Source organism: Ceratotherium simum, chromosome 15 (assembly GCF_057802395.1).
Source record: "Ceratotherium simum simum isolate JZ-2026a chromosome 15, ASM5780239v1, whole genome shotgun sequence".
In the NCBI taxonomy this organism is placed as follows: Eukaryota; Metazoa; Chordata; class Mammalia; order Perissodactyla; family Rhinocerotidae; genus Ceratotherium; species Ceratotherium simum.
In genome coordinates this window covers 15,858,128-15,872,512 of record NC_141914.1, presented here as the reverse complement: position 1 = coordinate 15,872,512, position 14,385 = coordinate 15,858,128, and the positions used below count along the sequence as shown (strand labels likewise).

At 38.5% G+C, this 14,385-nt stretch overlaps 1 protein-coding gene across 1 annotated transcript in view; it reads left to right on the top strand.

The window, feature by feature from the left end:
- Positions 1-14,385, top strand: part of CFAP44 (cilia and flagella associated protein 44) — a 106,262-nt gene that overhangs the window by 25,471 nt on the left and 66,406 nt on the right. Inside the window, exons 7-15 of the mRNA XM_087439595.1 lie at positions 1,080-1,296; positions 3,013-3,127; positions 5,792-5,956; positions 7,908-8,063; positions 8,471-8,518; positions 9,138-9,237; positions 9,789-9,883; positions 13,121-13,330; positions 13,957-14,067. Coding sequence (XP_087295721.1) covers positions 1,080-1,296; positions 3,013-3,127; positions 5,792-5,956; positions 7,908-8,063; positions 8,471-8,518; positions 9,138-9,237; positions 9,789-9,883; positions 13,121-13,330; positions 13,957-14,067 — 1,217 coding nt within the window. The remainder of the gene's footprint in view (positions 1-1,079; positions 1,297-3,012; positions 3,128-5,791; positions 5,957-7,907; positions 8,064-8,470; positions 8,519-9,137; positions 9,238-9,788; positions 9,884-13,120; positions 13,331-13,956; positions 14,068-14,385) is intronic.

Below are 14,385 nucleotides of genomic sequence, written 5' to 3'. Positions count from 1 at the left end.
TCAAAATGGTCCCTTTTCCCCTCTCCCTGCCAGAAGACCAAGGGGATTTTTCTAGGTATTTATTGTGGGAACCTGGTCAAGCTCCTGGAGGAAAGTCTCACAGTATTGTTGGGACCACTTTGTGACTGGGTCCCCCTGGAGTGTTTTTTTTTTTTTTTTTTTGGTGAGGAAGATTAGCCCTGAGCTAACATCTGTTGCCAATCTTCCTCTTTTTGCTGAGGAAGATTGGTCCTGGGAAAACATCCGTGCCCATCTCCATCTACTTTATATGGGATGCCCGCCCAGCATGGCTTGATAAACGGTGTGTAGGTCCACTCCCGAGATCCAAACCTGTGGACCCCGGGCTGGTGAAGCAGAGTACTGGAACCCAACTACTACATCACCAGGCTGCACTCCACCTATCACCCCCTGCCCCCGGAGTTTTTAACTCTCAGACTTGTCCACACTGAGTCTCTGGCAATTCGTGAGTTACAGTTCAAGTTTTACTACCCTGGCACTTGGTCACTCGGTTGCCCTGGTAAGTTGCAAATCCTTGTATTCACCTGTTGCTCTCTCCAGTGTTGGGGACAGCAGTTTGCCCTGTGTCCTTCCCCCTGTTTGGGATCCAAGAAGAGTTGTTGATTTTTCAGTCTGTTCAGCTTTTTACTTGTTGTTAGGACAGAATGGTGACTTCCAAGCTCCTTACACGTGTAACCAGCAACCTGAAGTCATCAATTTTTATTTTGTGAATTTTTCAATGACAAATTTTAAATTATAGATTGATTTCTTTCTGTTATCTAACATGCTTTTGTGTCCCCCCGCCCCACTTCATAAAATGGAATATGTTCTTAAAATATTTTTCTCATGTAAAATGTGATTAAGATTTCTTCCCTCTTCCCCCTCATATCATGTAATTCATTCTACAGCCAAGGGTGATGGATGGTTTTAGAATTGTTTTTTAGGGGATTCTTGACATTCTTCCATCAATACATCACCAAAGGTACTCGCTTGTTCTCTCCCCCCCCTTTTTTTTGATAATACACTTTTGAAAATGAAATAAATGTTGCCCCTGTTCATTGGATTCCCATTCGTCCTTTCAGATGGGACTGATATGGGCTATGCTTATGTGGACTTTAACTATGACGGTACCTTGCTGGCCTCTGTTGGTGGCAGCCCTGACCACACACTGACCATCTGGAATTGGAAAGAAGAGCAGCCCATACTGAGGACAAAAGCTTTTTCCCAGGAAGTTTTTAAGGTCACTTTCAATCCTGAAGATGACGAGCAGCTTACGACATCGGGATCAGGCCACATCAAGTAGGTCATGCGACCAATATAGGTGCTAGTCAATTATTGTAAGGATATTTTCTAAGAGGATCCACCAGCTGGAGACATTTTTGCTGATGTTGTTAACATTAGGATAATTTTTAAATGTGATCTTTTTAAAGCTAGCTAGTAGTGTAGTTTTTCTAATTCAATATGGGGATTCATTACATTATGCAAACAGCAAAGATAAAAGAAGGGATTTTAAATTTAGCCCGCTGCCTTCTTGGAGGCTTCACTCCCTAAAGGAGTTTGTATAATGTCTTACTAACATTGGCATGGTGTTTGCAAACTCATATTGAGCTTCAGCTCCACTGTTAAATTTGTTGTAGCAATACTGTATGATGGATAAATCATTTTGATGTCTCTGAGCTCAGTCTTCATCTGTAAAACAAGAATTATAACAGAATCATTCCTGACACAGGACCCTCAGGTCTCGGGCTCTAAATTTCCTGACTTTTTCATTATATCATGCCCTGATCTATTTCCAAGATAGAATGATTTTGTCCTCTATCTTTGTTGCACCCTGTCTCCTGCATTTCTTTAACAGCCTTCTACCACCACCCTCGAGCTGCCTGCAACTTGATTCCCAGTGTCTATGAGAAAGACATTTTTATCTATCCTAAATTCCTCCTATTACAATTTAAACCTGGTCTTCTTCTTATTCATTCATTAGAAATACAGAATAATTGAACAGATTTTTAAATGTAATCTTGGGGGAATTCTCAAATAACCCTCTGCTAGCTATAGGCTAAAAATTTCCAGTTCCTTACATATTCCCATCATTTAGTGAAATGCATATTTTCTATGCACTATATCTTTGGGGAAAGATAGACATTGAACAATTTCACATGTGAAGTGTTATAAAGGAAAGACGAGAATGTGGAAACATATGATCAGGGGAGGACCTACGATAGCCTCAGAGAAGGGTGTTGGTCGTTTAGGCTTTTGGCTTCATATTATTGGCTGTTGATACCTCCCATTATCTATTTTATATCCTGTTGGTTGGCCAGATTCTTTTTTCTACATAATTTTCATCATGCTAACTGTTCATTTGTTTAGACTGTAACTAACATTTATTGATTGTTTTCATGTGCCAGGCACTGTTCTAAGAGTTTTTTAGCAATTCTATGAGGTAGGTGCTACTGATATTCCCATTTTATACATAAGAAAATGAAGGTACAGTGTGACAAAGAAAATCACTCAAAGTTACACAGCAAGTAAATTGGAATTTTTTGGAAAACTTTTGGAAAAAATGGTACTATGCAATAGAACTTTCTGCCATGGTGGAAATGTTCTGTGCTGTCCAATTCAGTAGACACTAGCCACATGTAGCTATTGAGCACTTGAAACTGGCCGGTCTGACCTAAACATTGATTTTTAAATTTTATTTAGTGTTAATTACTCTAAATATAAATTAAAATAGTCAGATTTGGCTAGTGGCTACTGCATAGGACAGCACAACTCTAAAATATAAGATTTTATATTTTACAAAGTCATAAAAATTTTTTTTGTCTGTTTTGCTCAATGCTGAATTTATGTTGCCTAGAACTTTGCCTGACAGATAGTAGATACTTAATACTTACCAATCAGATGAATGAATAAATAACATATGTGACTATGAGATATGTAAATACTTGGATCATATTAAAATAAAAATAAATAAAACTTCTTTGAGGTACGTTCAGTCTCTTTCTTGTTTGTTTGCAGGTTCTGGGAAATGGCTCTAACATTCACTGGTCTCAAGCTTCAGGGTTCACTAGGTCGGTTTGGCAAAACAGCCACTACTGATATAGAAGGTTACATGGAGCTCCCAGATGGGAAAGTGAGCACAGTCATGATTCTACCATAATAAAATTATGTTTTCAAGTGACAGACACGTATGAAAGCACATTAGACATTCTAAAAAGCCTTGCCAATATTAGCAATAACAGATATGATAATTGTGAATATAATGAACGTTTGCTTTTCCCTCTTCAGATTGTCAATTTTAATTAATGTATTTCCGTGAAGTCGTCATAATCCACGTGTGTGCATCATTTTTTTGTGTTTTTCTTTGTTATACACACAAAAGATGCAAGCATTTCCATATATTAACATAGTGACACACTTGTCACTTTTAATCATGTCATGGAGTTGCACTGTTTATAATGTTTATCTTTCCCCCTCTTTTCTTTTCCATGCTGCTTCAAGAGGACTTACTGGGTCAAAAGTTACATACTGTCTTGTGGCCTTTGTTTTTATTGTCAGATTATTCAGGAAGATTGAGCCACTTTACAGTGGCATCTGTAACTCTGCAACTTTAATCCGTTAGTTTACTCTTTAATATTGTTAGTTTATTTCCTCTCTTCCTCTTACAAATTTATAGGCATATTGCCTATAGGATCAGTTCTCCATTAATTTTGCATTTGGTTTCCCGTTAGGGTGATATTTGTGATCATCTCATTTATAAGTAAATGCCAGCATACAAGTACTCATGTATTACTGTAAGGAACCAAATGATCTAGTCGTCTACCTCCTGAGTTATTCTCAATTAGAAATCATGGTGTATAGGAGGAAAGAAAAAGCCTTGGATGTTGGCTAAACTATATGTCCAAACTTATGAGATGATTGTAAATCATCCCAACTTCAAATTCTGAATACTGTAAGGATTGAGCTAAGATAAAAATCAATACAACCATCATTAAAAATGTGGTAAGAGACATATCTTAAAACAGTTTATTGGAGTTTGTGTAGATGTAGGGGAAAAAGGAAGCCTTTTTAAATGAGAAAGCCACAAAAGGAAATGCTTAGAGTTAGGAAAAAATACCATATATTTAGAGGGCTAATTAAAATAAAGCATTCATATTGGGAAAGAGTGGGAAATTAGACTGAGAGGCATGGTTGGGTCCTAGTGTCCGAGGAGTTTAACAGCCAGGCAGAACGATTATCCATTGGAAGAGCAGAGTTGCAAACGAAAGAAGTTACAGGTAGATTTGGCCACAAAATGCCAAGTGAATTAGAGGAAGGGAAATCTGGAGTCAAAGAGAGGAGTTAGGAAGAAAGATGTTGCTTTCATCTAAGAAGAGGTGATGGGGGCCTAGACTTTTCTGAGGACAAATGTAAAAGGAAAGTTAGACATGAATGACATTTCAGAAAGGAATGCCTTATAGGCTGTGGTGACTTTTGGTGGCTTTAGTCACTGGACAGAAGAAAACAAGTCTAAATAAAGACTCTACCACAAGTGGGCTGAGGCTTAATACCAGGTGGAATAGGTAAGAATAGGTAGACTCAAGAGGTGGAGAAGACGAGTAAGGTCCTAGGTTACTCTGGGGGAGAGGTAGGTTGGGATGCAGAATCCACGAGCAGGAAGGTGAGAATTAGGTCAGTTTCCCAAAGGGTGTTCCATGGAACATAGTCTGCACAGAAGCTCTGTGAAAATAAGACTTTCCTGGTCAAATGCCTTTGTATATAGAGATTCCTCTTGGTGATTCCCAGTGAACACTTCTGTATTAAAGCTTCCAAGGGGTCCTGGAGAGGAGAAACGCATTTGACTCTGTCTATCCTAGCATCTGTCTTCTGGGAAATATTAGTCAGAACAGGTGCTTTTGAGCCACAGTGCCTGGTTTAGAATCCTGACTCCTGTGGGTAATTTTGGGCAAGCTACTTAACTGTTCTGTGCTTCAGTTTTTTCGTTTATAAAATGGGGATAATAATAGTGGGGCTTCCATTGGCCCACATGGTTTCTTTCTGTGAATGAGAAAAACTGTCTCTTTTGGGAAAATAAAGTGCCCAACTTGAACAACTGTACGTGGTATCCCCAATAAATGTACCTAGTTTGTATGGTTTTTAGGATTAAATAACATATGTAAAAAGCTCAAGCAATGCTTGGCACAGAGTCAATATTCAATTAGAATTACTTGTTATGTAACACCTGGTAAACATTCTAAGAACTAGTGTTTGCTGGCACGTACCGTGGGAAGTGCTGAATTAAATGGCTTAATGTGAAGTAGTTCCAGATGATTATCCTTGTTGGAAATGGAGTACTGTTATCCTATAATCTGCTGAGTTCGGCAATGGCCTCACAACTTCCCAAACATAACGTTTGATATTATCACAATTAAGTAGAATCTCATCTATCAAAAACTTTAAACATGTCCCTAACTTTTGACCCAGTAATTCCACTCCTGGATTATGTCCTTAAGAGATGTACAGAGAAATATATTTTAGATATATTTGAAAAATCACCAGCAACAACATACAGCCTAATCACAATGATGTAATACCATGCATAACATTGGGAAGAAATACATCAAAAAATGATTAGTGGTTGTTTCTGGGGTAGTGAGTTTTCGTATCTATATTTTATTTTTCCATATTTAAAATTTTTTACTTTCATAACCAAGAAAAATAATCTGTAAAAAAAGTAATTCTCACCTGCTATTTGAGGCATAAATATACCCATTTGTCTGTGGTAATGCACATGCCTTTCTTTCCGCACACCTGCCAGGTGCTCTCAGGGTCAGAATGGGGCAACATGCTGGTTTGGGAAGGTGGCCTCATCAAAGTCGAGATCTGTCGGGCTGCAAGGAAGACTTGTCACCAGGGTCCCATCAACCAGATAGTGCTGGATGAAGGTGAAGTCATCACCATTGGGTCAGACGGATGTGTTAGGGTAAGTTTTCTTGATACTCGGACAGTAGCACCCACATCTAAGCCTTGCACATCATCCTATTGGTTTCATTGGATTTTTATTTCTCACAAAGGTCACTTTATGAAGGAGATCAGTGGTCATTTACCCTCAAGGGCAAATTCATTTTAAATAATGCTTCTCCTGTGGTATTTAAATTCTAGTCAAAATTAACTTACAGCGTCTTAGCCCTGAAATTTTCTGAGGGGACCTTTTGGTATTTTGATTCTGTTGTTGAAATAGTAGCTTCAGAAAATGAAAACCCATGTTAGCATGATATCAACAGTGGACACAGATATCCTTCCTAAATGTCCGCTATGAATGGGTCATTTTCTAGGGACAAAAGTGCCAAACATTTGTTAGTTATTTTTTACTGAGGTTACAATTAGAAATACACTCAAAGGTAAGCTGATAGGATCTGCCTATGGATGCTTCCCTCTCATTGTTCCTTCCACGGGTGGGCTCACTTGTCCTCACCTATGGACACTCTCCCGCCCAGAGAGTGGGCTAAGCTGGAATGTTGCTCCAGCGTCTGTGTCCCCCGGTTGTTGTCACACCTCTTCTCCACCCAGCTGTGTCGTGTACCCTGCTGATCCTGCAAACCTGGAGTCTTGTGATTTGCCTTGTGGTCCCCTTGGTACATGTTCCTCCTGAGGCCTTTCATAAGAAAGTGGTAGTGTTCTCTCGCCTTTCTTTTAAAATAGCTCTTTTTAAAAACAGCCTGGTCATTCTGACACCTGTTGAGCTTACTATGTCTAATATATTGTTTAAGCCATGTCTCCCACAGACTATCCTTCTACCATTGGCTTTTTGAACCCAAGCATAATTTTTTTACATTTACCATATTAAATTTAATCTTGTTAGATTTTACTCATTACTCTGAGAATCTTTTATGTCCTTTATTTTGTCCTACAATATATTCACTATCCTTCCGAGATATATGTTACCCTAAAATATCAAAATACCAAGTGGAAGAATATCTCAAGAGAAAAAGTTAAAGATTTCACAGAGGATCCTTCACAGACACCACTAATTTCTGACCTTGCATCTCTTTTCAAAGTCCGCCCTCGTCTCTTCAGTTCTTTTTGTTGGAAATCTCCACCTCTCACCCTTTAGGGAAAACCTACCCCAGCTCCCAGGAGTTAGCCTGGCCCTAGGATCTGAGACTCTCCCCCACGAGGCTAATCTATGGGACAACACCAGTCCTCCCAAAGTTACTTTCCCAAAGTCTGAGTTATGGAGTCTAGGACAACATGGCAGGGTATGTCAACAGAACCATCTGGAGTGGGCTTTGGCACTTCACAGAGGAAGTCCTTCTGGGTGTCTCTGGCACATGAGGTGAAACTGTGCTCCCTCATCCTTCCTGTAGCATCTGGTCTCCTAGCCCAAGAACAACAATCCTTTTCTGAATAGGACAGTCTAAATCAATGACAAGAAAGAGAAATATTTTTCACGTGAAGACGTCATCTACATCCATTTTCTCTGTTTGTAATGAAGGTAGTACTTGAATCATTAAGCAAGATGATTAATGGGGTCCCCATTAAGGGGCCTACCACTGTATATAAATCACGGCTCATTATAATATCTTGCTGAACGACTGAACCACTTCCTCCTTATGGCCACTTTATCTGCAGAAAGACCTGACAGAAACCTTGAAATAAAGTTTACTTTGGGCAAAATAGAACTCTTATTCAGGGCTGTATTTTCTCACTAATCTCTATAAATATAAAGAAAACTATAATAATACATCATCCCCCAGTTCAGAGCAAAATCCCAGGGGATGGGTTTTGGCTGGTGTTCTGATTACACTTACTCATTATGAATTTTCATGGAACAAGAAGAAATGACTTTTGAAAAAAAAATTGAGGCCTTTCTGGCTTAGAAAATGTATATTCAGAGACTGCTTATTGATTAAAGTATTTCATTATTTTATAAGATATGGGATTTTGAGACGATAGACACTGCTGATACTATAGACGAGACTGGATTGTTAGAGATCGAGCCCATTAACGAACTTCAAGTAGACAAGAACGTCAAACTCTTCTCTATGATAAAAATGAACGAACCTGGAAGTAACTTTTGGTTGGCTCAGGTAAGCTACACTCTTCTCTCAGCTCTTCAAAGTTATCTGGACATAAAATTAAAATAGTAGTAAAATTTATTGTCACCCTAAGTCCATTGCACTATTGACTTCTATTGATACTTCAATGAAGAGTTCCTGAATTTTGGTAATTAATTGACCTATCTTTTATACACAGAAAACCAATTAGAATTTTAATTATGTTAAACTGACTGTAAATATTATGAGATTGCTTCATATATTTTGTGGTTTGTGTTCTAAGATATATAGAAGTTGCTTTTGTTAAATTTCAATCACACTTTAAAATATACGTAAGCTTTTGGTATTGTTTGTTCTTTAGCTAAATCATAGGAATAAAATTCTTTTAATTTGATAAAAGTTCAAAATGATAAAATATTATTAGTTATTTAATTTTTTAGGATGCCAGTGGAGCCATATGGAAGCTTGACCTTAGTTTTTCAAATATCGTAAGTTGCCTGTTCTTATTTTCTTCCTAATTTTTATAATAAAAATCTTTGTTATTTTTCTTTAAAAGATACTTTATCTTTCTCTATATTTGATCATTGTTCCCATCAAACCCTTGCTCAACATGCCCTACTCCTGAGAATTCATTCATTTTCTCTCTTTCTCTCTCTAGTTATTTTACATAAAAAAAGGATCTATTTCATAGCAAAATTTACCAGAAAAGTGGCCAATGACAATGACAAAGTATTGTACGGTGCTTTACAGTTTTCATAAACATATGGCATTTTGATTTATGTCATCTCATGCAATCCTCACAGCTACCCTGTTGAGTAGGCAGGCAGTGGCCATCATCTCATTTTACGACATAGAAACTGGCATTTGAAGTGACTTGTGCTGCATCACACAGCCAATAACTGCAAAACCAGCACTGTGTTTCTCCTCACAATTCTCTGAATTCCAAAGTCCAGTGCTCTTTCTAACCTATTATTACACTTTTTCTTATTTCTCTTCAAGTAAAATCACACGTTGGGTGGGTTCTATTGGCATTTCTTTAAACTTGACCTTGATTCTATGTTAACCTATCTTTGAGATCTAGCAGGATCTCTGTCTTTTTATTGTCAGACCCAAGATCCAGAATGCCTCTTCTCCTTCCATTCTGGAGCCATCGAAGCCTTGGCCGTCTCCCCTCTGACTTATCTCATGGCCACCACTGCCTTGGACTGTAAGTAGGAACTCTTCAGGAAAATGAATCTGGCCCTTTTTGTTTCGTTTGCAATACAAATTTTATATATGTTTGATGACAAGCATTTCAGAATGTTTCCAACAAGGAATGCTCTTGATGGAAGGGAGTTTTTGCAGAGGGGGAGGGCACAAAATACAGCACCCGTGGTTATGGTGACAGATTAAAATAAGGACACAATCAGTAAGTTCCTCGTGAAAACGCTCTTCCTTTTGGTGTTATCCACATTTGTACTGTTCCTTTTCTTTCCATCTCCTTTCTTCCTTCTTGACTTATCCGAGCCTGTGGACTGTGCAAGGTGAAATTGATCCACCAGTCAATCATCAGTTGTTTTCTTTATTATTCGTGTTTACAGATTACCTGCTTGAGGGAATATGTGTAAATTTGTGACTAAAGAAAGGCTGTTAGATTATCAGTTGATTTAATTATTTATGAAATTCCTTGTTATAATGCTGAACATGTAAAGTGAGCCAAGGTTATTTAAAAAGAAATTACGTATATAATTTGTTTCTTTTAAAACTGTCTTTCTATAGGCTCTATTCGAATCTATGATTTTGCTAGCAAAACTCATTTGGCTCAGATGAAATTCAAACAAGGAGGTACTGCCCTCGCTTGGGTGCCCCAACTGGTAAGTTTGTTATTATAATAAACTTCTACCAGAATCTATTGGTAATTATGGTCTATCAGTGCTATTTCTTGGAAATATAGGTATTTTCTGACTCTGGATTTTAGAGAAGAATAAAATTTTAAGTTAATTTATTCATTCAGAATGTGATAGAAATCATATCAAGACCTTCCTAATGTGGTGGTTTTGGTCCTGTTTTAATGAAAATCTATTTTTGTGCCACCTGAACATTAGTAATAGTCTCATGTTACAAGTAATTACTCAACAGAACTTTGTGTATTTATTCACTATCCGCTAACTCTGATTTCATTCATTCTGTTTATATTTCCAGTGTGCCTACAATGTGTGCTGGGCCTTGTTCTAGATTCTGGGAATAGAGCAATGAATGAAAAGACAGAAATACTTGTCCTCATGCAGCTTATACTCTAGTGGAAGACAGGAGGCAGAGACAGACAATAAACAAAATAAATAAGTAAAATATGTGATATGTTAGATAATGATGAGAACTATGGAAAAAATTGGGCAGAGGTAGGGAGTTGTTCCATTATCTATTGCTGTGTGATAAGCTACCCCCAAATGCAGTGGTGTAAAACAGCAATCATTTTATTTGCACACATGCTCGGTGGATTGGGAATTTAGACAGGTGACAGCAGGGATGGATTATCTCTGCTTCATAGTGTCTGGAGACTCAGCTGGAAAGACTTGAATGGTTGGGACCTGGAATCATCTAAAGGCTTCTATATCACAAGTCAGGCACCTGGGTTGAAGGCTGGGATGTCGACAGGAGTGCTTACCTAATGGCCTCTCCATGTGGTGGCTTGGGCTTCATCACAACATGATGGCTTAGGGCAGTCACGTATTTCCTACATGGCAGCTCAGGGCTCCAAGATCTACTGTTCCTGCAAACCTGGCAGAAGCTGCTGGCCTTTTATGACCTAGCCTTGGAAGTCACATAATGTCACTTGTCCCATACTCCGTTGGGTGAAGCAGTCACGAGCCCCACCCAGATTCAAGGGAGGAGGGACTTAAACCCCACCTCTCCATGGGAGGCATATCAAAGAATTTGCAGCCATGATTTTAAAATGTCACGGGAGTATTTAGGAAATGTTTTATCCTTACTGTTTTGGGTTGAAATCGAAGAGAAAATGTTCCAGGACCAAAATAGATGTGGAGATGGCTAGAATGGAGGGGAATTCCATGAGGGGATCAGGACCTGAAAAAGAACTCAGGCCAGGGAATGGAGCCAGAACAATGATGAAGCTCGAATAAGTAGAAACCACAGAGTATTTGGATTACCAAACCTGGCTCCCTCTTTATCCTAATCTATATACACTCATAGCTGAAGTCTTTAAAATACAGCCACATAATTGAATCATTTCTTCAGATGGTTGTGCGATGTCCATAGAATGTTTCCTTTTTTAGCCTTATATGCAAATAATGATCATATGGATATTATGCTAGAATTGAAATGCCCTTTTCCATACCCCCTTGCCTTTCTGGAAAACTCACATCATTCTTTATGACTCAGCTCAGGTCAAACATCATCTCTGCATAGCCCTCCATGACCCCACCTTCAGGTAGAGACAGGTACCCTTTCCTCTGTGAGTATCTGTGTGTGTGTTTTAAGGACTGTGTATAGACCTCTCTTATAGCACTTATCATAATCTACTAAGATGCTTTGCTTTATTTTATACCTTTCCCACCAGACTGTTCTTCATGGTGACAGCCATGCTTTATTCTTCTTTGTGGTTCCCGTGCCTCTACAGTTACTGGTACATTTATACATTTAGGAAATGTTTGTTGAATGAACAACATTCAACTGGAGTTAGGTGGAGTACACTTTTATTATTCTCAAGATTCTCATGACTGCCTGGCCTCAGGGATGATCACTCTGCTCTAAAGAATACCAGGGCTCTCACCTTTCTCCTGAATGCCTTCCAAGACAGCAGATTTAGTACATTCAGACGTTGCTAGATTTAAATCTCCAGCCCAGACTTCTCCTCTAAACTGCAGACTATATGTCATCCCCATTTTGAGATCTTCAGAGGACCTCGAACTAAACATGTCCAAGACTGAATTCATGATCTTCTGTTGACCCTAGCCACACCTCCATCCAAAACAATAATAGCAACAACAAACCACACACACGTCTGACTCCCTTCCAGTGTTTCCCATCTCACTAAATGCCTCAGTTGTCCCTGACACCTCCCTCTGCCTCATCCCCCATGTCCAGTCATCACCAAATAGGGCCATTATACCTCTCTCTAAACTATGTCCACATCCCGCATCTCTTCTATGCCAGCTCAGACCAAGTGACCACAATCACTGTCCTGGAGTAAGGCAGCCATCTCTTCAAAGGTCTCCCTGCATCCTATCTAGGCTGTCTCGGATCTATTTTTCACACTGCAGCTAGGATGAGTCTTCTGAAATAGCAAATCTGATCATGTCACACCCCCTTCCCCAGCAAACACCCAACTAAAAATCTTTTAGTGACTTCCCACTGCTCTTGGGATGAAGACTACCCCAATTGTGACACGTAAGCCACTGTGTGGCCTGGTGCCTGCTTATCTCCCTCTCCAGCCTCTTGTGGAAGCCCTGCTCCCTTACTTAGTCTGCTATAGTCAAACTATAACTGTTTCGTGAGTTATAGTCTTTCCTGCCACATGAGCTCTGTAAAAGCTATATCTTCTCCACAGGAGTGCTTCTCCCACCTTCTTGTATTTAGTTACTTCCTGGGCATCCTTCTGATCTCAGCTCCGCTACCTCTTCCTTAAGGAAGCCCTCAGTCTAGATCAGCTTTCTTTGTTATATGCTCTCAGAAAATATGTTTCTTTCCTTAGCACTTAGTTCAGTTAATAATTCCACACTCGTTTGTGTGATTGATTAATGTCTGTCCTCCCCACTAGACCGTAAATTCTGTGAAACCAGGGACGGAAACTGTTCACACTTACAGTCGGGTTGCTGGTGACAGGTGCCTGGCACGTGGTAGACAGACGTTCCACCAATGTTTCCTCATCGAGTGTTTGAATTGCCATTGTTTACCTCATGGTCAGCGGTGATAAGGAACTGCCCTACAATACATAGAGCTTACCAGAAAGTGGTATAAGGAATTACCAGTGGGCAGGCAACGTTAAATTACTTAAGTATAAATAAAATATAGAGGTATTTGTTATGTATTTCAACTTTCTTAATCAACTAATTTCATTTGCATTTAATCCCTTGCATTTAATTTTTTCCAAGGTAAGCTACACTGGAGCACAGATTATTGTAGGATTCGAAGATGGGGTTGTTCGAATTCTTGAACTTTATGATCCAAAAGGGCTCACAGTTTTTGCAGGACGGAAGAAAATTTTGGATGCAGATATTCGTTTGAAACAGGTTTTCAAACCCCATACTGCTCGTGTCACTGCTTTAGCTTATGAACGTGATGGAGAAATTCTAGCCACAGGGGTAAGTAGTCGATTTCCTTTTGTTTCCTGTTGAACTTGCATGGTTAACCTTGCCTTATTTGTCTTCCTACTTGATGATGCCTTATTTGCTGATATTCATTTCCGAGAATATATCTATATTTTGCTTTGTTTGTATTCATATCTTTTCACTGTAGTCTTTGCAAGACATTTTAAAATATTCTTACAAATTGAGTTCTAATGCTTATTTTAAATAGCAGAAATTTTCAACTGGGAAACATGAAAGATGTTTTATGTATAATCAATATTTTATAGCATAGGTATGTTCTTATATAGAACTGCCATAAATGAAGAGAATAATCATTAAATTCCTTATGCATTAATAGGTGAGCATATGCATTGCAGAATTTTTTTGTGAATTAATCTTAGATACAGGTATGGTGATCATTTCTTCAGAACCACATACTGGAACACGTAGTTTGTCAAATGTTCTCATAGCGAAAATGAAGCCAATATTTGAAAAAAATTTTCCCAGAATAATTTGAGATATATGATCATTCTAGGTATAAGTATACAGTGGATATACTATAGCTATTAAATGCGTCTTTGTATTTTATGGAATAGATTTCATAATAATATATATTTGGTGGGTATTTCTCTTTTTCTTAGAGTAAAGATCAAACTGTTTTCTTCTTTGAAGTGGAAAAGGATTATAAACCAATTGGGTATATTACTACTCCTGGACCTGTTTGCCAGTTAATGTGGTCTTCGATCTCTCATGTAAGTAATTCTTATTTGTCTTCATGCTGAAATCTCAATTACTACATAATGAAGTAATCTAGTAGATAGAGAATACCATGGCTTCTTTATTTTATAACTAGAAGTTCATACCTTTTGACCCCTTTCACCCATTTTGCCCTGCCTCTGGCAACTACCAAACTCTTTTCTGTATCTGTGAGCTTCGTTTTGTTGTGTTTTGTTTAGATTCCATGTATATGAGATCATACAGTAATTGTCTTTCTCTGACTTATTTCACCTAGCATAATACCCTCAAGGCCCATCCATGTTGTCACAAATGACAAGATTTCATTCTTTTTT